This window comes from Plecotus auritus (genome assembly GCF_963455305.1).
Source record: "Plecotus auritus genome assembly, chromosome: 4".
NCBI lineage: Eukaryota > Metazoa > Chordata > Mammalia > Chiroptera > Vespertilionidae > Plecotus > Plecotus auritus.
The window spans coordinates 87,328,461-87,346,064 of NC_137775.1; the positions used below are offsets into that span (position 1 = coordinate 87,328,461).

A 17,604-nucleotide genomic window follows, 5' to 3' on the forward strand; every position below is an offset into this window, starting at 1 on the left:
TGCCAGACAGTTTGCTAGGGGTCTGCACTCAGTATTCAACTCCTTAACAACACCTCTGCAGAGAAAATATTACTCCTTCTTTGCAGATGAGCAAAGTGTGGCTCACATAGGTTAATGCCTGCCCAGGTAAGAAGGCATTCCACCCAGCTCTCTCTGGCTCAAAGTCCATGCTCACAGTTAAGAGTCGTAGTTCTCAACCTATGTTTTTGGCCTGTACGATTCCATCCCATGATTTTTGGAGCCACTGTCTTCCCTGTACTCAGGAAAGAACTTTATATGGGGCTGACTTTTTTTTTTTTACCCATGCCAGCCGTACACATGAAGGTCGGGAGACTTACAAGGCCCATTATTATCAGTATAGCCATACATATGAAATATCACTTAGTGACATGGAGTGAAAACAACAGCTTTATATGTATTTAAAAATACAGACACATACACACATTCTCTTTAAAGTGTTTACCATACACTGCTACACAAGCAGGAGACATGGAGCTGCAGGAGTTACAATATAATGACATGTGGAAATATCTCAAGCATAAAAACCACACTTAAGTTGCAAAAATAAAGTTTCTTTCTTCAAACATTTTGATCTGGGCTCAAGCAAAGCAAATGATGAACACCAATGACTTTATAGCATTTAACACTTTAAAACAGAAAAGGGTCAACAGTTGCAATAGTCCTGAAAATGTAGTTAGAGGTTTAGAGGAATAAACAATGCATTTCATCCCCACCCCCTCAAAAAAAAAAAAAAAAGTCTACAGCAGATCTGTTTCATCCTTTGGAGATATGATGAGTCAGTTGAATGGATTCTTTTCCCCAGAATGCACAGCCCAGTGTTTTACGACACAGTGCTTCCCCCTCTCCTCCATCCGCACCTGCCAGGTAAGCCAGAGCCAGGGGTTCTGGTGGTTGACCCCTATGAGACCAAACCTTCCTAAAATCTAAAGGGAGAACTTTGACTATGATGCTGCCAAATTCCTACCTAATAGAATATGCCAAGAAAACAGAAAAAGCAGCAGAAAAACAGCCATCGCTTAATATTTACCTGCTACAGAACTATGGGGAGAAACAAGAGAGCCAAACCCAGTGATAAAGATGCACTGTCCTCTTTGGTCAAGAGAAAGCCACACCCAACCCCTGTCTCCTGGGTGAAGTTAGCAGCCTTCATTCTTTTGCAGGTGGGAGATTAATTTATAGATCTATTTTGGCTCTGACTTTTGAGAAGCCATAATTCCTCTTAGAGTTGCCAGGCAAAAGTAGTCTTGTTTGCTTTAACAACTGTGATTAAGACAGAACTGCTTGTCTCAGTTTGTGGCCAACTTTCCAGAAAGGTCTCTTTAAGATAAGTGCAGTGTGGTGGGCAGTGATTTATGGGAAAGGAGAGGGGAAATCCTGGCTGGTTTGTGCCTCCTGGGCCTGCAGATATTTGTGACACGGGTGACACCTGGAATGTGCTACCTTCCACTGGGGCATTGGTGAGTCAGAAAAATTCAGACAAACAACACCAGGGCATACGAGCAGAGAAAAAGAAAACACATTAAACTGTCTGGAATCAGATGGCCCAGGGGCAGCAGACGAGCCTGGAAGCCTCTTAACACACCCACAGAGAGGTGGGGGAACAGCCCTGTGTTTCCCCTGGTTCCTTGTAGCTGAGGCAAGACAGAAGAATCACTTTCCTGGAAGTCCTTGGGTTTGGGACAGGGAAGGAGGCAGAAATTGTCATTTCTACTCAAAGTGTAGGCCTGTCTGAGGCTGTGAGCAGAATATGCCCTGTGTCCCCAGCACCAAGCACAGTGCCTGGGAGGTAGCCACTCAATATATAGTCAAGTTACTTATAAATCAACTAGAGACTGGGTGCACAGATGCGTGCACATTGAAAGGAAATTAATTAGAAGAAATATTTTAGAGGCTGGGGAGGGACCACAGGAGGTTGCTTCAGGGCATGTCTGGCCCATCTCACCCAGTCCCTATGGGCCAGACCCCAGCAGCAAGCTAACCTACCAGTTGGAGCCTCTGTCCCCTGGTGGTCAGTGTGCATCATAGCAACTGAATGGTCAAATGGTCAGACACTTAGCATATTAGGCCTTTATGTATAGAGCTAAACTAAGGAACAAACCAACTGAGCAAGGGTCAGTGTCAAGATCCACGAATGTTGATGGCTGTGGGCCATTGTGTTTTTCCTCACTGTGGATTTCTAAAACATTTATTACGCTGACTCAAATGGAGCAAAGTTTTAGCTAATTCTTCCATTTATCATTAATAATTTTGCCTGTGAGTTTAATTTTATTTCAAAACGTACTTTGGGAATTGTACACCATGTTCCAAAGACACATTTAACAATAATACCTCATATTTTTATGGTCTTTTAGGATTTACAAAGTGGTCCCTTTCATTATCTTCTCCTGTTTGAGTCATGGCAAGGTATAGTTAAAATAAAATGGACTTTGGAGTCAGAAAAATGTAGCTTCAAATCCCATTTCTAAGATTTGCTGTCCATATGGCTTCAGTTTTGCCATCTGCAAAATGGGGGGTTGCATACTGTTCTCATGGCCCTCGAACCTAGCAGGTAATGAATAAATGGCAGCTGCTGTTATTATTGTTACTTTCATGATGATCACCTGGGAATCTACTCAGTATCCCTGAAGAAAGAGGTGAGCAAGTATCAGTTCTCTCAAAGCAAAAGAGGAAAAATAAGAGTAAGCAGATATGCTTGGAGACTGCACGATTGTTCCCCAATAGGAGCACCAGCAGACAGTGTTGAAAACAAAAATCCACGCTAAAGCCAAGAACAAACTTATGTGCTCATATTGGTTCTCCAAGATCACCTACTCAGTTTCCTCATTTGGATTCGAATGTTAGATCCCAAACCTGCTGATCAACCAGAAGCACCTGTGGGAATTGGGAAAAAAATACACATTTCTGGGCCTCCCCCATCAAGATTCTACCTTGGCTCACAGCTAAAGCTCCAAAATATCTGTGTGTGTAGAATTCCCTAGGTGGGTGTAATCATCAGTCAAGTGTTGGGGACACTGGAATAAGGTATTTTTTTTTTTTAGCCTATTTGGAAGAACTGACCTTTTTTAAAAATATATATATATTATTGATTTTTTACAGAGAGGAAGCGAGAGGGATAGAGAGTTAGAAACATCGATGAGAGAGAAACATCGATCAGCTGCCTCCAGCACATCTCCTACTGGGGATATGCCCACAACCAAGGTACATGCCCTTGACCGGAATCGAACCTGGGACCCTTCAGTCTGCAGGCTGACATTCTATCCACTGAGCCAAACCAGTTAGGGCAGAACTGACCATTTTTAAGGAGAATATATTTCCTTCTCTATTAGAGATCCCCATACTTACCAGTCTTTGATCAGGGAGAAGTGATGCGCAGGCCAAGGGTTACTCTGAAACTCCTTTAGAAGTTACAGAACATAAAAGGTGGATAAGGAACAGAGGGCCTTAGAGGCTGGTGCTCTTATTAGTAGTTGCACAGATCCCATAGACTTGGACTCACTAGAGGCACAGGAACTTTCCTCTTATTATTTTAAGTTTTTGGCTCAGCTCCCTGGAAGATCTCAGCGGAAGAACTCACTGCCTTGGTTTCAGTGGAGAGTGATGACATCCATGAATCACCACTTGCTTTCCAGGTCCACGCTTGTTCTGCAATTAAGTCTGCAAAGAGTACAGAGTGGTGGGCTCGTGGGTGGGAGGAAGACAGGGCCCTCAGACAGACATTAATATTATGCTGCGATCAGACCCTGGGATGCAACACTGCAGATGATGAAGTGGGAGATATGGATTGTTATAAACCTCATTCATCTCAAAAGCAGCTCCCGTCCAGGAAATCCTGTTTACATTCATGGGAGGAGAGTCGACTGACCACAGCAAAGAGGATCCTGGAGCTAGAAATCCTCTGGAGGGTATAAATAGTGCTGCATTACTTTACAGGAAAAAGAATGTGCTCTAAGGCAGACCTGTCCTCCTTGCAAATGTTCCCAGGGGCAACATTCTGTGTCTAGAGTTCAGAGCACATAAATTAGGATAAGCAGTCCCCCAGACCACCACCCCGGAGCTTGTTTTCATCGCAAAACCATTTGAGAATCAGAAAAAAAGAAAACCAGGAAATTTGAGGCAACAGCGTAGTATCATGACAGACTGAGATTGGGTTTTAAAAGTCACCTGTTGTGCAGGAAATATATCTTTATAAGGAGAAAATGCACCTAAAGTGCATTCTTTTTCTGTTGTTGTTTTAATCCTCACCCAAGGATATTTATTCCATTGCTTTTCTGAGAGAGTGAGTGGAAGTGAAGGAGGGAGGAGGAGAGAGAGAAACATCAATGTGAGAGAGACACATTGACTGGTTGCCTCTGGTACACACCCCAACTTGGGAACGTTGAGGAGTGAACCCACAATCCAGGTATGTGCCCTTGACTGGGAATCCAACCCAAGACCCTTTGTTATGTGTGCCAATGCTCTAACCACTGACCAAGGACAAAATGCATTCTTAATTCTAAGAAAATCTGTATTTTTACAGTTTGTATTAATTATATTAAATTGAATGATGCCAAAAATGAAATAATTCTCAACAAGTTTGGTGAGTTAAACCAACATGCTAAGACAAACATAGTTTGCAACTATAAGTGAACAAACATTTTTCTACCATAAACATTTATCAACTGGAATTTCCCATCATAAACTTAACTCTACTTTAGTGTTTCACATAAATAATCCTTGGAACATTAAGAGCAAATCTTGCAATTTTATGGGAGACATTATATATTTCAGCCAAGAATGAGCCAAGGATTCTGGCAATGACAGAGAGGTGGATCTGTGACAACTCAGAGTCACAGGTTAAACTTACTATGCGGTGACTCCAGGCTAGATGGAATGAGTAAGGCTATGAGAAATGAAATAGTTCCTGCTCTTGAGGAGCTTACAGCTAATGGGCCAGACATGATGTCATAGAGGAAACTATATGACATCTATATATATACTAGAGGCCCGATGCACGAAAATTTGTGCAAGAGTAGGCCTTCCTTCCCCGGCTGCCGGCACCGGTTTCCCTCTGGCACCTGGGACCCAGGTGGCTTTGCTCCGGCCCCACCAGCAGGCACCTGGGACCCGGGCGGCTTCCCTCCGGCCCCAGCTATGTCTGGAAGGACATTTGGTCTAATTAGCATATTACCCTTTTAGTATTATAGATATACTAGAGGCCCAATGCACGGAATTTGTGCACGGGGAGGGGGTGTCCCTCAGCCTGGCCTGCACCCTCTCCAATCTGGGACTCGTTGGGGGATGTCCATCTGCTGGTTTAGGCTTGATCCTAAACCAGCAGTCGGACATCCCTCTCACAATCCAGGACTGCTGGCTCCTATCTGCTCGCCTGCCTGCCTGCCTGATTGCCCCTAACCACTTCTGCCTGCCAGCCTGATTGCCCCCTAACCTCTCCTCTGCTGGCCTGGTTGATGCCTAACAGCTCCCCTGCCAGCCTGATCACCCCCAACTGTCCTCCCCTGCTGGCCTGATCACCCAAACTGCCCTCCCCTGCCAGCCTGATCACCCCAAATTGCCCTCCTCTGCAAGCCTGGTCCCCCTGAAACTGCACTCCCCTGCAGGCCTGGTCACCACCAACTGCCTTCCCCTGCTGGCCTGATCTCGCCCCCAACTGCCCTCCCCTGCAGGCCTGGTTGCACCCAGCTGCCCTCCCCTGCCAACCTGGTCGCACCCAACTGCCCTCCCCTGCTGGCCTGATTGCCCACAACTGCCCTCCTCTGCCAGCCATTTTGTGGTGGCCATCTTGTGGTGGCCATCTTGTGATGATGCCATGCATGACGCCACCTAGGCTTTTATTATATAGGATATACATATACTGTCTGCTCTGCCTGTTGTGGGCATGTATGTGTCGGGGGCCAGATGCATCTAGAATGATAGCCAGTCAGCCAGCCTGAAGACAATTTGGAAAAACAATGAAGAGCTGAAGATCGCTTTCATTTTACTTTCCAACTTGCCAACTTTGCTTTTGTGGAACACCTATCATATTCTGAAATACAGAGTAAAAACTGAGAGCCACGGCAGGCTAGGAGCAAAGGGAATTAACTAGATGACTTTCCCCAGAGGTCTCAAGTTTGCATAGTCCAGCTCTCAAAATACATGCATGTCAATTGAATGGTGTTTGAAACATATTGAGTCATCCTGGTGAGTCAGGACATGTATTGGCATACTGTTGCCAAAGCTTGCATGCTAGGTCTCTCTGCTTCTATTCTTGTCCTATTACAGTCTATTCTCCTTGGCCTTGGACATGAAGAAAGGTGTGGGAATGGAGAGGAAGGACAAGTCCTGAGCTTAGCCTGTGAATCTCTTACACTGCTCTGAGACCAGACAGATCAGTTGCCGTCTTGGTTTAAATAGTAAATTTGTAGAGAGGATGCACCATGAAGGGGGCTTGGTGGTGGTCAGTATACAAATTCTTCTTTTCCTCTAAAAAGTTTATTAGAAATTCTTTTGTTGTTGTTGTTAATCTTTACCTAATATAATTTCCATTGATTTTTTTAGAGAGAGTGGAAGGGAGAGGGAGAGGGAGATACAGAGAAAGAGAAAGAGAAAGAGAAAGAGAAACAATTGGCCACCTCCTGCATCCTGTGCCCTTGACAGGAATTGAACCCAGGACCCTTCAGTCCATGGGCCGACATTCTATCCACTGAGCCAAACAGGCCAGGGCTTCGCTAGAAATTCTTAAAGGCTAATGTGTCCAGCATCCACATGTTCCTGTCATCACCTTTAAGTGCTAAAATGTCTATGGTGTTCTCCTTCCACCACCCACAGTAAGTTCTCACAGCCTTCTTATGTTTCATTTCAGTTGCCACGAGTCATCCTACAGCTAAAGAGTACACTGTTGATATTGAGATCAGTTTTGAAAATGCCTCCTTCCTGGAACCTGTCAAAGCTTACCTGAACAGCCTCAGTTTCCCAATTCAAGGCAATGACACTGACCCCACTGCCAACATTTTGAGCATAGAGGTGACAACAGGTAAGTAAAAGACCCATTGCTTCAGAAGGAAGGATTGGGCATATCAACAGAAAGGCTCTCTCAGCTCCTTCTGATTAGAGCAAATTTTACTGAGTAGGCAAGTGCAATGATCCAACAGGCTTGACTTGTGATTTTATTACTTCATTGCTTTCCAGATGAAATCTCTGTTGGTAAACTCTGCAGCCAGTTTGCTTATTTTAAATGGTGACCGCATGTTTACTTAGTGGTTTGTTTGTTGGTTGTCACAAAGTGGTCCCAAGATATGGCCATGAAAACTACAGGATCCTTTTACCCTGGGCAATCAGTGGATATGGCAAGTATGGGTTCAGAAGACTGATAAATAGAAGTTCCCTTCTTTTTGGCATTATAGGTCAGGAAATAGGAACCAGGTGCATGCCCAGGTCAGAACTAAGGCATTAAGCAGGACCTCCCAGACTATGGGATTGGACTTTCTGGTCATTGACTCTCTTCCAAGGTCATGATAGCTCTCCTATGTCTCAGGGGACCATCACCTCTATGCCATAGCAGCTGTGAGATGTGATTGCCCTTTATGTTATACAAGGTTACTGCTTTGTAAATTGCAAAGCACTAAGATGTGGACTTTATTATTCTAAAATAGCAACAAGAACAAAATTCTTATTTTTCAAAATCTTTTTGAATTCTAATATTTTAAATAGTCTATCACAGAGTCAGTATGCATATTAATTTTTAGCTCTTAATATATGCTGCTTGAACCTGAAAGAGCTGCCTTAAAGCTCCCTTTGGATTCCATTCCCCACCAAATTCTGCATTAGCGTTAATTTCCTTGAGTTACCATGAGGTTCTCTGATCCAATGCATTGTGAGTCATCCACAATGTTTCTCAAATGTATTTGTGAAAAGGAATCTTCCGTAGAACATTTCAGAACAAGGTAGGAAACACATTTCTATGTCTCCACTCAGCACATATCTGCATCTAAAATTGTTTCCCCTACTTATGGGAAAAATTAATAATTTTTTTAAAATAAATCTTTATTCAGATTATTACAATTATTTCTCCTTTTTCCCCCCATAGCTCCCCTCCACCCAGTTCCCACCCCACCTTCTGCCCTTACCTCCCCCCTACTGTCCTCATCCATAGGTGTATGATTTTTGTCCAGTCACTTCATGAACCCCCCCATACCCCTTTCCCCCTGAGAATTATCAGTCCACTCCCTTTCTATGCCCCTGATTCTATTATATTCACCAGATTATTCTGTTCCTCAGGTTTTTAATTCACTTGATTTTTAGGTTCACTTGTTGATAGATATGTATTTGTTGTTCATAATTTTTCTCTTTACTTTTTTCTTCTTCCTCTTCTTTAAGAATACCTTTCAGCATTTCATATAATACTGGTTTGGTGGTGATGAACTCCTTTAGCTTTTTCTTATCTGTGAAGCTCTTTATCTGCCCTTCAATTCTGAATGAAAGCTTTGCTGGGTAGAGTAATCTTGGTTGTAGGTTCTTGCTATTCATCACATTGAAAATTTCTTGCCACTCCCGTCTGGCCTGCATAGTTTCTGTTGAGAAATCAGCTGACAGTCGTATGGGTGCTCCCTTGTAGGTAATTAATTGTTTTTCTCTTGCTGCTTTTAATATTCTCTCTTTGTCTTTTGCTCTTGGCATTTTAATTATGATGTGTCTTGGTGTGGTCCTCTTTGGATTCCTTTTGTTTGGGGTTCTGTGCGCTTCCTGGACTTGTAAGTCTATTTCTTTCACCAGGTGTGGGAAGTTTTCTGTCATTATTTCTTCAAATAGGTTTTCAGTGTCTTGCTCTCTCTCTTCTTCTGGCATCCCCATAATTCTGATGTTGGTACGCTTGAAGTTGTCCCAGAGTCTTCTTACACTATCTTCAACTTTTTGGATTTTTTTTTTTGCTTTTTGCTTTTTCGGTTGAGTGTTTTTTGCTTCTTTGTATTTCAATTCTTTGACTTGATTTTTGTGTTCCTCTTGTCTGTTTTTGGGTCTCTGTATAATATTTTTTATTTCAGTCAGTGTATGTTTAATTTCTAGTTGGTCCTTTTTCATATCTTCGAGGGAATCGTTATATTTATCGGCCTTTTCTAGGATATTCTTAAAAAGCCTTATAACCGTGGTTTTGAATTCTATATCCAGTCGTTTGTTTTCCTCCATTTCTTTCGTTTGTGATCTGATTCTTTAATGCCACATTTTCACTGCTTCCCTGAGTTGGTAAGGTAGATTTGTGTGCTAGGTTTCCAATATGGCCCAGTGGGTCTGCCTCCCCAGTTAACCTGAGGTGGACACTCTTGGTGCACCCCTTTGTGGACTGTGTGTACAGCCTTGTTGTAATTAAGTCTTGATTGTTGTTGGTATCACTGGGAAGAATTGACCTCCAGGCCAGTTGGCTGTAAGGATCAGCTGTGTCTATGCTGGGAGAAGTTCGGTGCTGGAGACAGCCTTATAGGATTAGACTTGCCAAATTGCAATAGCCTCTGTGCTCAGCTTGGATGGGGTGGAGTCTCAGTCTTGGCTTCCTGTCAGCCTTACCCTTGCGCACACATGCGCGCCTTCAGACCTCCACCTTCCCTGGCTCCTGAGTCTCTGCCCGAGAGTCCAGACTCCCCCCACAGGAGCGTGGGTCCCCAGGGGCTCGCCTGGAACCAGGGTTCAGTACAGTCAGGAACCTCCGACTCCCTTCCACTAGGGAAAGCCTGTGGCAACCTCCGCAGCCTTTGTGCGCACTGGCACGCGCACGCACGCTTTCAGTCCTCCGCCTTCCCCGGCTCCCGAGTCTCCGCCTGAGAGTCCAGACTCCCCCCACAAGAGCGTGGGTCCCCAGGGGCTTGCCTGGAACCGGGGTTCAGTGCAGTCAGAACTGGGGCCCAGTGGAGTCAGGAACCTCCGACTCCCTTCCACTAGGGAAAGCCTGTGGCAACCTCCGCAGCCTTTGTGCACACTGGCGCGCGCGCGCGCGCTTTCAGTCCTCCGCCTTCCCAGGCTCCCGAGTCTCCGCCCGAGAGTCCAGACTGCCCCCGTAAGAGCGTGGGTCCCCAGGGGCTCGCCCGGAATTGGGGTTCAGTGCAGTCAGAACTGGGGTTTAGTGCGGTCGGGGGCTTCCTTCCCCCTTCCGCCAGAGAAAGTCAGCCAGGCTCTCAGCCGCCCTTCTTCTCTGCGCGCATAAAGACCCTTTGCCGTACCTCCAATTCTCTGTGAGCTTTTCTCTTTCCTTCTAGTTGTAGAATTTCCACTCAGCCAGCTTTCCTGTGGTTCTGGATGGTGTCCGTTCTGTCTTTTAGTTGTAGTTTTGAAATTGTTGTGCGAGGCAGCAGTTTAGGTGCTTACCTATGCCGCCATCTTGGTTTCTCCAAAATTAATAATTTGATATATTTTTGGTCAGTTTTGTTTTGCTTCTTAATATTTTTTTATGGAAACCTTTGGTATCTATTTGGGTACTAGAAAGCTAATCTAGTAAACAAATGTACCAATAAGTATCAAATATAAGTCGTTCATTTTTGTTGAACAGGTTGTGATTGTTCACACTTGAGCTTTCATGGTGAGCTAATGTTATGTACACTCAATATAGACATATTAACACAGTCTCCTTGGTTTGTCTCACTCTGTTGGAGGAGGTGTGATTTCAGGGGCTCCACTGTTTATGCCATTTTAGAAACTTGTTAACCCAAGTTTACAAATTGGGTTAACAAATTTACAATTTGGATTAGCAAGTTTCTCTTTTAAGATGCAAATGCCCTGGTGCTGGGGTTCTTGTCCCAGCATTACGAAGGGGTGCAGCAATCTGGAGAAAGGAGCTGATGCGTAGATGATTAAAGAGTCCAGAGACGAAAGATAACTTTAAAAGGTGTTGGGGGTCAGAGGAGCTTCAGCTAAAGGAACTAAAGACTTTCCCTTGTCTAAGGGCCCCTTGCTATTTATTAACACAATTTGTCCTAAGGCAAGGTGGAGACATACACTTCAAAGGGTAAGGTTTCAAAGGGTAGGGTACAGAAGCATTGTCAGTTTTAGGAATAGCTTACAGCTGTTCAGGTGTTTGGCCAACAGGAGGCAATAACATGCAGATTTAAGATGCCCTGAGCTGTCTGGCAGCAGACAATCCTATTCAGGTTTGGGGGAAGTGCCATTTAGCCATTCCAACAGGTAAACTACATATGTGGCTCAGCCCTTGTTGAGTCGCCCAAGCTTCACCAACCTTTTGATGAAACTCTTGTAATTATGACATCTTGAAATTGATTTCTGGCACCCTGGGAAAGACTGGTTATCCACTCCTTGAATGGGTGAAAACTTCCTGATAGTTAACTGAGAGAGCCTGTGGCTCAAGGACCTCAGAAGGGGAAAGCTGAGGAGAGTTGACCTCAGAAAGGAGTGCATGGGATGGGTAAGCAATGAAGATTAGACTTACTGACCATGATACTAATATCTAAGCACCCTCAAATTTTCTCCATTCCCCTCTTCCCATGCTGCTCCCTGCCCATTCTTCCAACAGCTTACTTTATGATCCTTTCAAGGAAGACATTTTTAATAATAGCAAACAAAACTAAGGGCCAGACAGTGTATGTAAAGCATTAAATAATACCTGGAATGTGGTAGGTGGTGATGATAGCTTTTGTCATCCTCTTAAAGCAAGTTTGTATTTTACATAGGAGTCAAAAGTTCTTCAAATACTACCCCACATCCCTCTCAAAAGAAACAAAAACAAAAGCAAAAAAACAAAAACAAAAATTGCTTTAGCAGTGGGATTTCAGGTCAGTAAAAGAGAGATTTTGACAAAGGGGGTCTTTTTGGCTCCCTTCAAATTCCCCCACCAATGATCCCCACCCTCACCAGCAGCCTGGACACCCTCTGATCCCTAAACTTCTGCCCAGCTCCCACCGACTTCCAGAGCACGGGGCTGCATCAGCATCCAAGGACTCACTGGGACTCAGTTGTTCCTCCTACTTCAGGAACAATTATTTCATGGCTTTCTTTTGGAGAGTCACTCTGTTGAGCCTTTGCCCAGGTGCCCATCTGCAGAAAAAAAAACAGCTCCTGGTGATTTGACTTTGGTCCAGTTTTAGAAATAAATTCAGCACTCTGTTTTCAGAGCATGTTCAGTGTCTCCTTAGTATCAGACTCTGGGCTGCTCACATTTGACATGAAATGTAAAAGGCACAATTTTGCTTGTACTCTTCATTTGTTATCTATTGCTGTGCAACAAATTACCCCAAAACTTAACATTCAAACAACAAACATGTCACAGTTTCTGAAGGCCAGAAATTTGGGAAAAGCTTAGCAGGCTCTGGCTCAGGGTCTCTCATGAGGTTGTCAAGCTGTCCGCCAGAGGAGCAGTCATCTGAAGGCTCAACTAGGGGTGGAAAATTCGCTTCCAAGCTCATTCATGTGATTCCCAGCAGGCCTCAGTTCCTCACTAGCTATTGGCTGGAGACCTCGGTTCCTCACTCTGTGGTTTTGTGAAATGTCATGACATGTTCTCATGTGATGACAGCTGACTTCCCCCAGAGCAAGTGATGCAAGAGAGAATGAGAGAGAGCCACCAAAGTGAAAGCCGGAGTGTCTTTATAACCTAATCTCAGAAGTAATACTTCTGTTATAATCTATTGGTCACACAGACCAACCCCAGTACAATATGAGAGGGAACTGCATAAGAGTGTGAATACCCAGAGGCAGGGATAGTCAGGGCCCATCTTGGAGGATGGTTACTGTATGTCAGAAATCTCTCATATTATCATTGTAGGCATGCCCTGGGCTAGTTGGAGTAGTCATCTTTTAGATGCCCATGCCTAATAGCATGGTGATACATACAAGAGCCATGGGAATCTCATGCACTTCTTGAACTTCTCAGAAGGCCAATATGGAGTGGAGTTGGTCTATACTTGCAGTGTATAAATGCAAAAGTGGTGACCACCTTCTCTCTCCTCACTGTTTTGGTTGACGATAGTCTGCAGACCTACTGGAAATGAAATCTGGTGCTCCTGCGAGACAGGCTACAGGTGGCCTCAGGAACAGTGCCTTCACAATCTCACTTGTCAAGAGCATGACAATGCCCCTGCAGGGCATCGATGCAATTGCCTTAAAGGACTGCCTCCCAATGGACCTTTTTGTCAGCTCCAGAGAGGTAGGTAACTGCTCATTAAATGTTCATTTGCTGAGTGGCTATTTGGTATCAGATCAAGCAAATGTTTCTGTGTCCTGTGTGTTCTTAAAGGCTAACATGAGATTTTTAAATATTGCCCCCTTTTTTCAGACATAACCCTGAGAATGTCAGTCAGACTCAATGTGGGATTTCAAGAAGACCTCAGGAACACTTCCTCTGCCCTCTATAGGTCCTACAAGACTGACTTGGAAACAGCGGTAGGTTTTGGCCTCATGGGCTTCTGAACCAAACAAACTTTGGGCTGCACTAAATCTATCGCATTGACTGTGGATAGTTTGCTTGGATCTGTCAGAATTTATGAATGTGGATGTTAAAATTACTCCTGTACTTCTGGGATGATGAATTCAGAAGAGCTCAAATCAGTGTTCAGGGGATGATTGGACATCATCTTGACCTTTAGATGGGACTTCTTTCCAGGATAGAGTTGATTCAGATATGATTTGGTGACATAAACTCACTGAAACCTATTCAGAGACCCAAGAGCTTGATCTAGAAGCACTGGATGGTACATATCTATTAATCTTTACACAGCACATGGGTGAAACTACTAACATCTTTTGGGCAGATCAGCCCAAGACTGGCAGAGAGGGTTCCAAATCACTCTATGCTAACAGTTCATAGGCATTCACACTTAAGCCAGATTTAAATTTACTCCCATGAAAATAGAGACTATTCCCTGAGTGTGAACTGTGTGCCAGACACTATTGTCAGTGCATTACACTGGATGACTTCATCTAAACCTAAATGCTTTACTTGAATTAAATTATTTGGAATAAAGCATCCCAACTGGTGTGGCACAAATTATTACAGGTAGCCTGAGATAATGACTTCCCTAGCTCTCTGGGCAGCTGAGCTCCTGCCTCAGGCCAGGAGCAGGCAAGGAGCACACTTGAGTGTGCCACACAAATATTATAATTTTCCATGGGTGCCATATTAGAGTGCTGATGCCATAGAGCTCTTGGACATCTGATTTACATATCTGGCATGTAATAGTTCTACACAGCATGAGAGTCCTTCTCATACACGCAACCACATGCAAAATCACATATGTTTGAGGAAAGAGAGTCACATACTAAACTCTGGATCCCACCCATGCAGGTACCTGGTACAGAGTGCTTTGCACATTGCATCTGTCCTGTACATGTGACTTGAATCAAATTGAATTTCCTATAGGGTTGGTATTCAGAGGAAGGAACTGGAGTAAAAACATCATCATAAACCACATTGGCTCAACCAGCGCTGCAATATGTTAAGTGAGGCATGAGGCAGTGTGGTGGCCTTATCTCCAACTGCAGGGAATGTAATTGACCATGGCCCTCAGCTGCTGCCTCTGACGGTTATGACAGTGCTTGTTGCTCACTGCTAATGAATGAGCTCCGCAGGTCTGCAACTTCTAGATACAGACACATTTGAAGGCCTTCCTGAACCTTCCCAGGCTCAGTCTAGGATGGTTTCATCCAACCTTCATTCCCACTCTTTTCCACTTGGGGTCAAATGTCTCTCTCTGCCTTCCTGCTGCCTCTCCCATATTCTTTTTTCTTGAATACATACATTTTTTATTGATTTTAGAGAGAAGAAGGGAGAGGGAAAGAGATAGAAACATCAATGGTGAGAGAGAATAATTGATCAGCTGCCTCCTGCATACCCACTACTAGGGATTGAGCTCACAATCCGGGCATGAGCCCTGACCAGGAATCCAACCATGACCTCCTGGTTCGTGAGCCAACGCTCAACCAATGAGCCACACCAGCAAGGCTCCCCCATATTCTTTCCTAGTTGTTTTCCTGAGTACTAGTAAATGTTTCTACATTTAACCTGGTGTTTGCTTTTTAGAGAAGATAGACTTTCAGAGGTAGATAATGAAAATGACTTCTTCAGAGATCAGCTGATGCCAGAGCTAACATACACAGGAGGAGATTTCACTCAGGGTGAAAAGGAATATGTGCTTTTTACCCTGTTTCTAATCTTTGACATCTCTCTCATTGGGCCTTGCTACATGACACTGTCTGCTTTATTTTTCAGTTCTGGAAAGGTTACAGTATTTTACCTGGCTTCAAATTGGTGACTGTGACAGGGTTCAGGTAAGAATGCTGTAATTGGGTCGTTTCTATCTAATGGCACAGACCAACACACCAGTGAAGGAGGAAAAGCCCGTTAGAGGGGCGTCATCTGGGACACTCAACAGGGGTAGAATGCTGGGGCTGAAAGTGGTCGAAATACTGAGAATCGTAGCTCACTCCTTACAAAGGCACCTACTTAGAAGGAAGGTGAAAAAAGACTCGTGTTCATTCTATGCACACAAGAATTTTACAAAGATATGGGGTAAGTTTGTAGTTTAGGGAGTTCAGAAATATAAAAGTGAAATAATGTCACACAATGATGCATTTATTCAAGAAAAGTTGTCCAGCCAGGACCACAGGTGCAGGTGCAGGCTTCTGCAATGTGGGTGGTACCCCCTAGAGTTGGGCACCCTGGCTGACGTGAGAGGGTTTGCACAGTTTTTCGAACAGTTGGTTGCCAATGTTAAGTTAAGAATGTGTACAGAGACAGTGAGGATTTTGGCTTCACTTGACATTAAGCTTCTCTTGTAACCCTGGGCCAGCATGGCTGTAGAACAACTCTCTGCATTGTGGCTACCATGCTATGGCCAGCTTATGTGATTCATTCACTCACCCCTGCCTGGCTATTTTGTTATTTATGTTACCTGTCTGTATACAGTGGAGTGTCCACGCCCCACCTCAGGCTTTCAACTAGAGCTTGAAAACACATTGAGTTCAGTGAACCCTTCCTGCTGTTTTGTTTTCTCATACAAATAAACCATAAGGATCTAGACTCTTCCAGGTCAGTTACTGCTTTACTAAACTGCGTGGTCTCCGTCCAGGCCCGGAAGTGTGGTTGTGGCATATGAAATCAGAACTACAACACCATCCCCTGGATTAATGCACAGAGCAAATGAGCTGGTCACACAGAACCTCAATCAGACCTACAAAATGGACTACACTTCTTTCCAAGCAGTGACTAGTAGTAAGTAGACGTTGCTACATTTTTTTTTCCCTGTGCAATGATTCCATTTAGATATGACAAGGGTGTTTATTGTTATGCTGAAATCTACGAAATTACATTGCGATGTCCCTGTAGAGAGAGTCTCCGGTCCCCTGCATAGAGGTCTATGTGCCATCTCCCTGCCTTAGGCTGGTGCAGAGCCTCTCAACAAGGCTAATTCACTGTAGTTGGGGAAGAGGTTGCCAGGGGAGGGATTTTGCAAGGGGGCCACAGAGCCATCTGGGTTTATGGATTTTAAAAATTACTGTAACAGGTCCAAGATATCAAAAAAAAAAAAAATACAACCAACATTGTGGTGCAGGTTGGGATATTCATGAAGTGCCCTGGTATTAAATAGGGGGCCACTGTTATTTTAGAGCAGTAGTTCTCAAAGTGTGGCCCCAGACCGGCAGCATCCGCACTGCAGGGGAACTTGTTAGAAATGCAAATTCTTGGGGCCACCCCAGACCAAGCAGGGCCAATCTGTTTCAATAAGCCCTCCAGGCGATTTGATGCCCAGGAAAGTTTGAGAACCCCTGCTTTGGATCACATCTAACTGGTGAGAGTCCTGGGATTTTAGATGTTCTCCTACATTTTACAAATGGGTTACAGTGCTGGGCTCTGTTGTGTTAGGAGGTGGGTGGACCTATATTTTTGTCCAAGGGATAGCAAGGGGAGCTGGCTGGGCAAAGCTTTGGTGTGCTAGAGTTTGGCTGGTAGACATCCTGGATAACACAGGCCCAAGGTTCCCAAGTAAAGGTAGCTCTTCTTTGGTGCAGTGTGGTCCACCATGGGGGAGGACAGTGCAGAGAGGGCCAAGGGCACAATTGGGAGGAAGGGCGACCTTCTCAGCGGCTAGGCTGTCCTCACAGCAGTTTTGTGCTCTTTCTCTTTACATTCTCTGCTGGTATTTTTAACAGCAGATCTTTTTAAAAAATAAAATATTGAAAGAGAGATACACAATGATAAGAAAGTGCTGCAACATAAGCAAGATAAAATAGCAAAATAAAAATTCAGGACAAATAAGGGAAAATTTCAGAACAAACTGATAAAACCTGGAAAGCTAAAAGAAAGGGGGAATAAGTGGCCTAAAAATGTGGACTCACACAGAAACAATTTTAGCAATGCCACATCTTCACCCCTAATATCATCCCTGAAATTTTATTTTTATTGATTGTTCTGAGGGCATAGGAGAGGAGTAGTTTCTTGCATAGGTGTTCTTCAATTATTATTATTTTTTCCCCAAAATTTCAGTTGCACTGAGAATAATCAGACATTTAAATGAATAAGATGCAGCAGCCTTACTGATCAGTGGCTGTCAGTCCAGAAATAATGGTGCTTTAGTACCCATGGCTTATTCTTCCAAAGAGCAATGAGGGAATGGT

General features: G+C 44.1%; 1 protein-coding gene across 6 annotated transcripts in view; it reads left to right on the top strand.

Annotated features, from left to right (window-relative positions):
• ADGRF5 (adhesion G protein-coupled receptor F5) overlaps positions 1-17,604 on the top strand; it is a 104,482-nt gene that overhangs the window by 57,659 nt on the left and 29,219 nt on the right. For all 6 annotated transcript variants that reach the window (XM_080663998.1, XM_080663995.1, XM_080663997.1 and 3 more), the window contains exons 4-8: positions 6,860-7,030; positions 12,962-13,138; positions 13,268-13,374; positions 15,200-15,258; positions 16,059-16,201. In XM_080663998.1, coding sequence (XP_080520124.1) covers positions 6,860-7,030; positions 12,962-13,138; positions 13,268-13,374; positions 15,200-15,258; positions 16,059-16,201 — 657 coding nt within the window. The remainder of the gene's footprint in view (positions 1-6,859; positions 7,031-12,961; positions 13,139-13,267; positions 13,375-15,199; positions 15,259-16,058; positions 16,202-17,604) is intronic.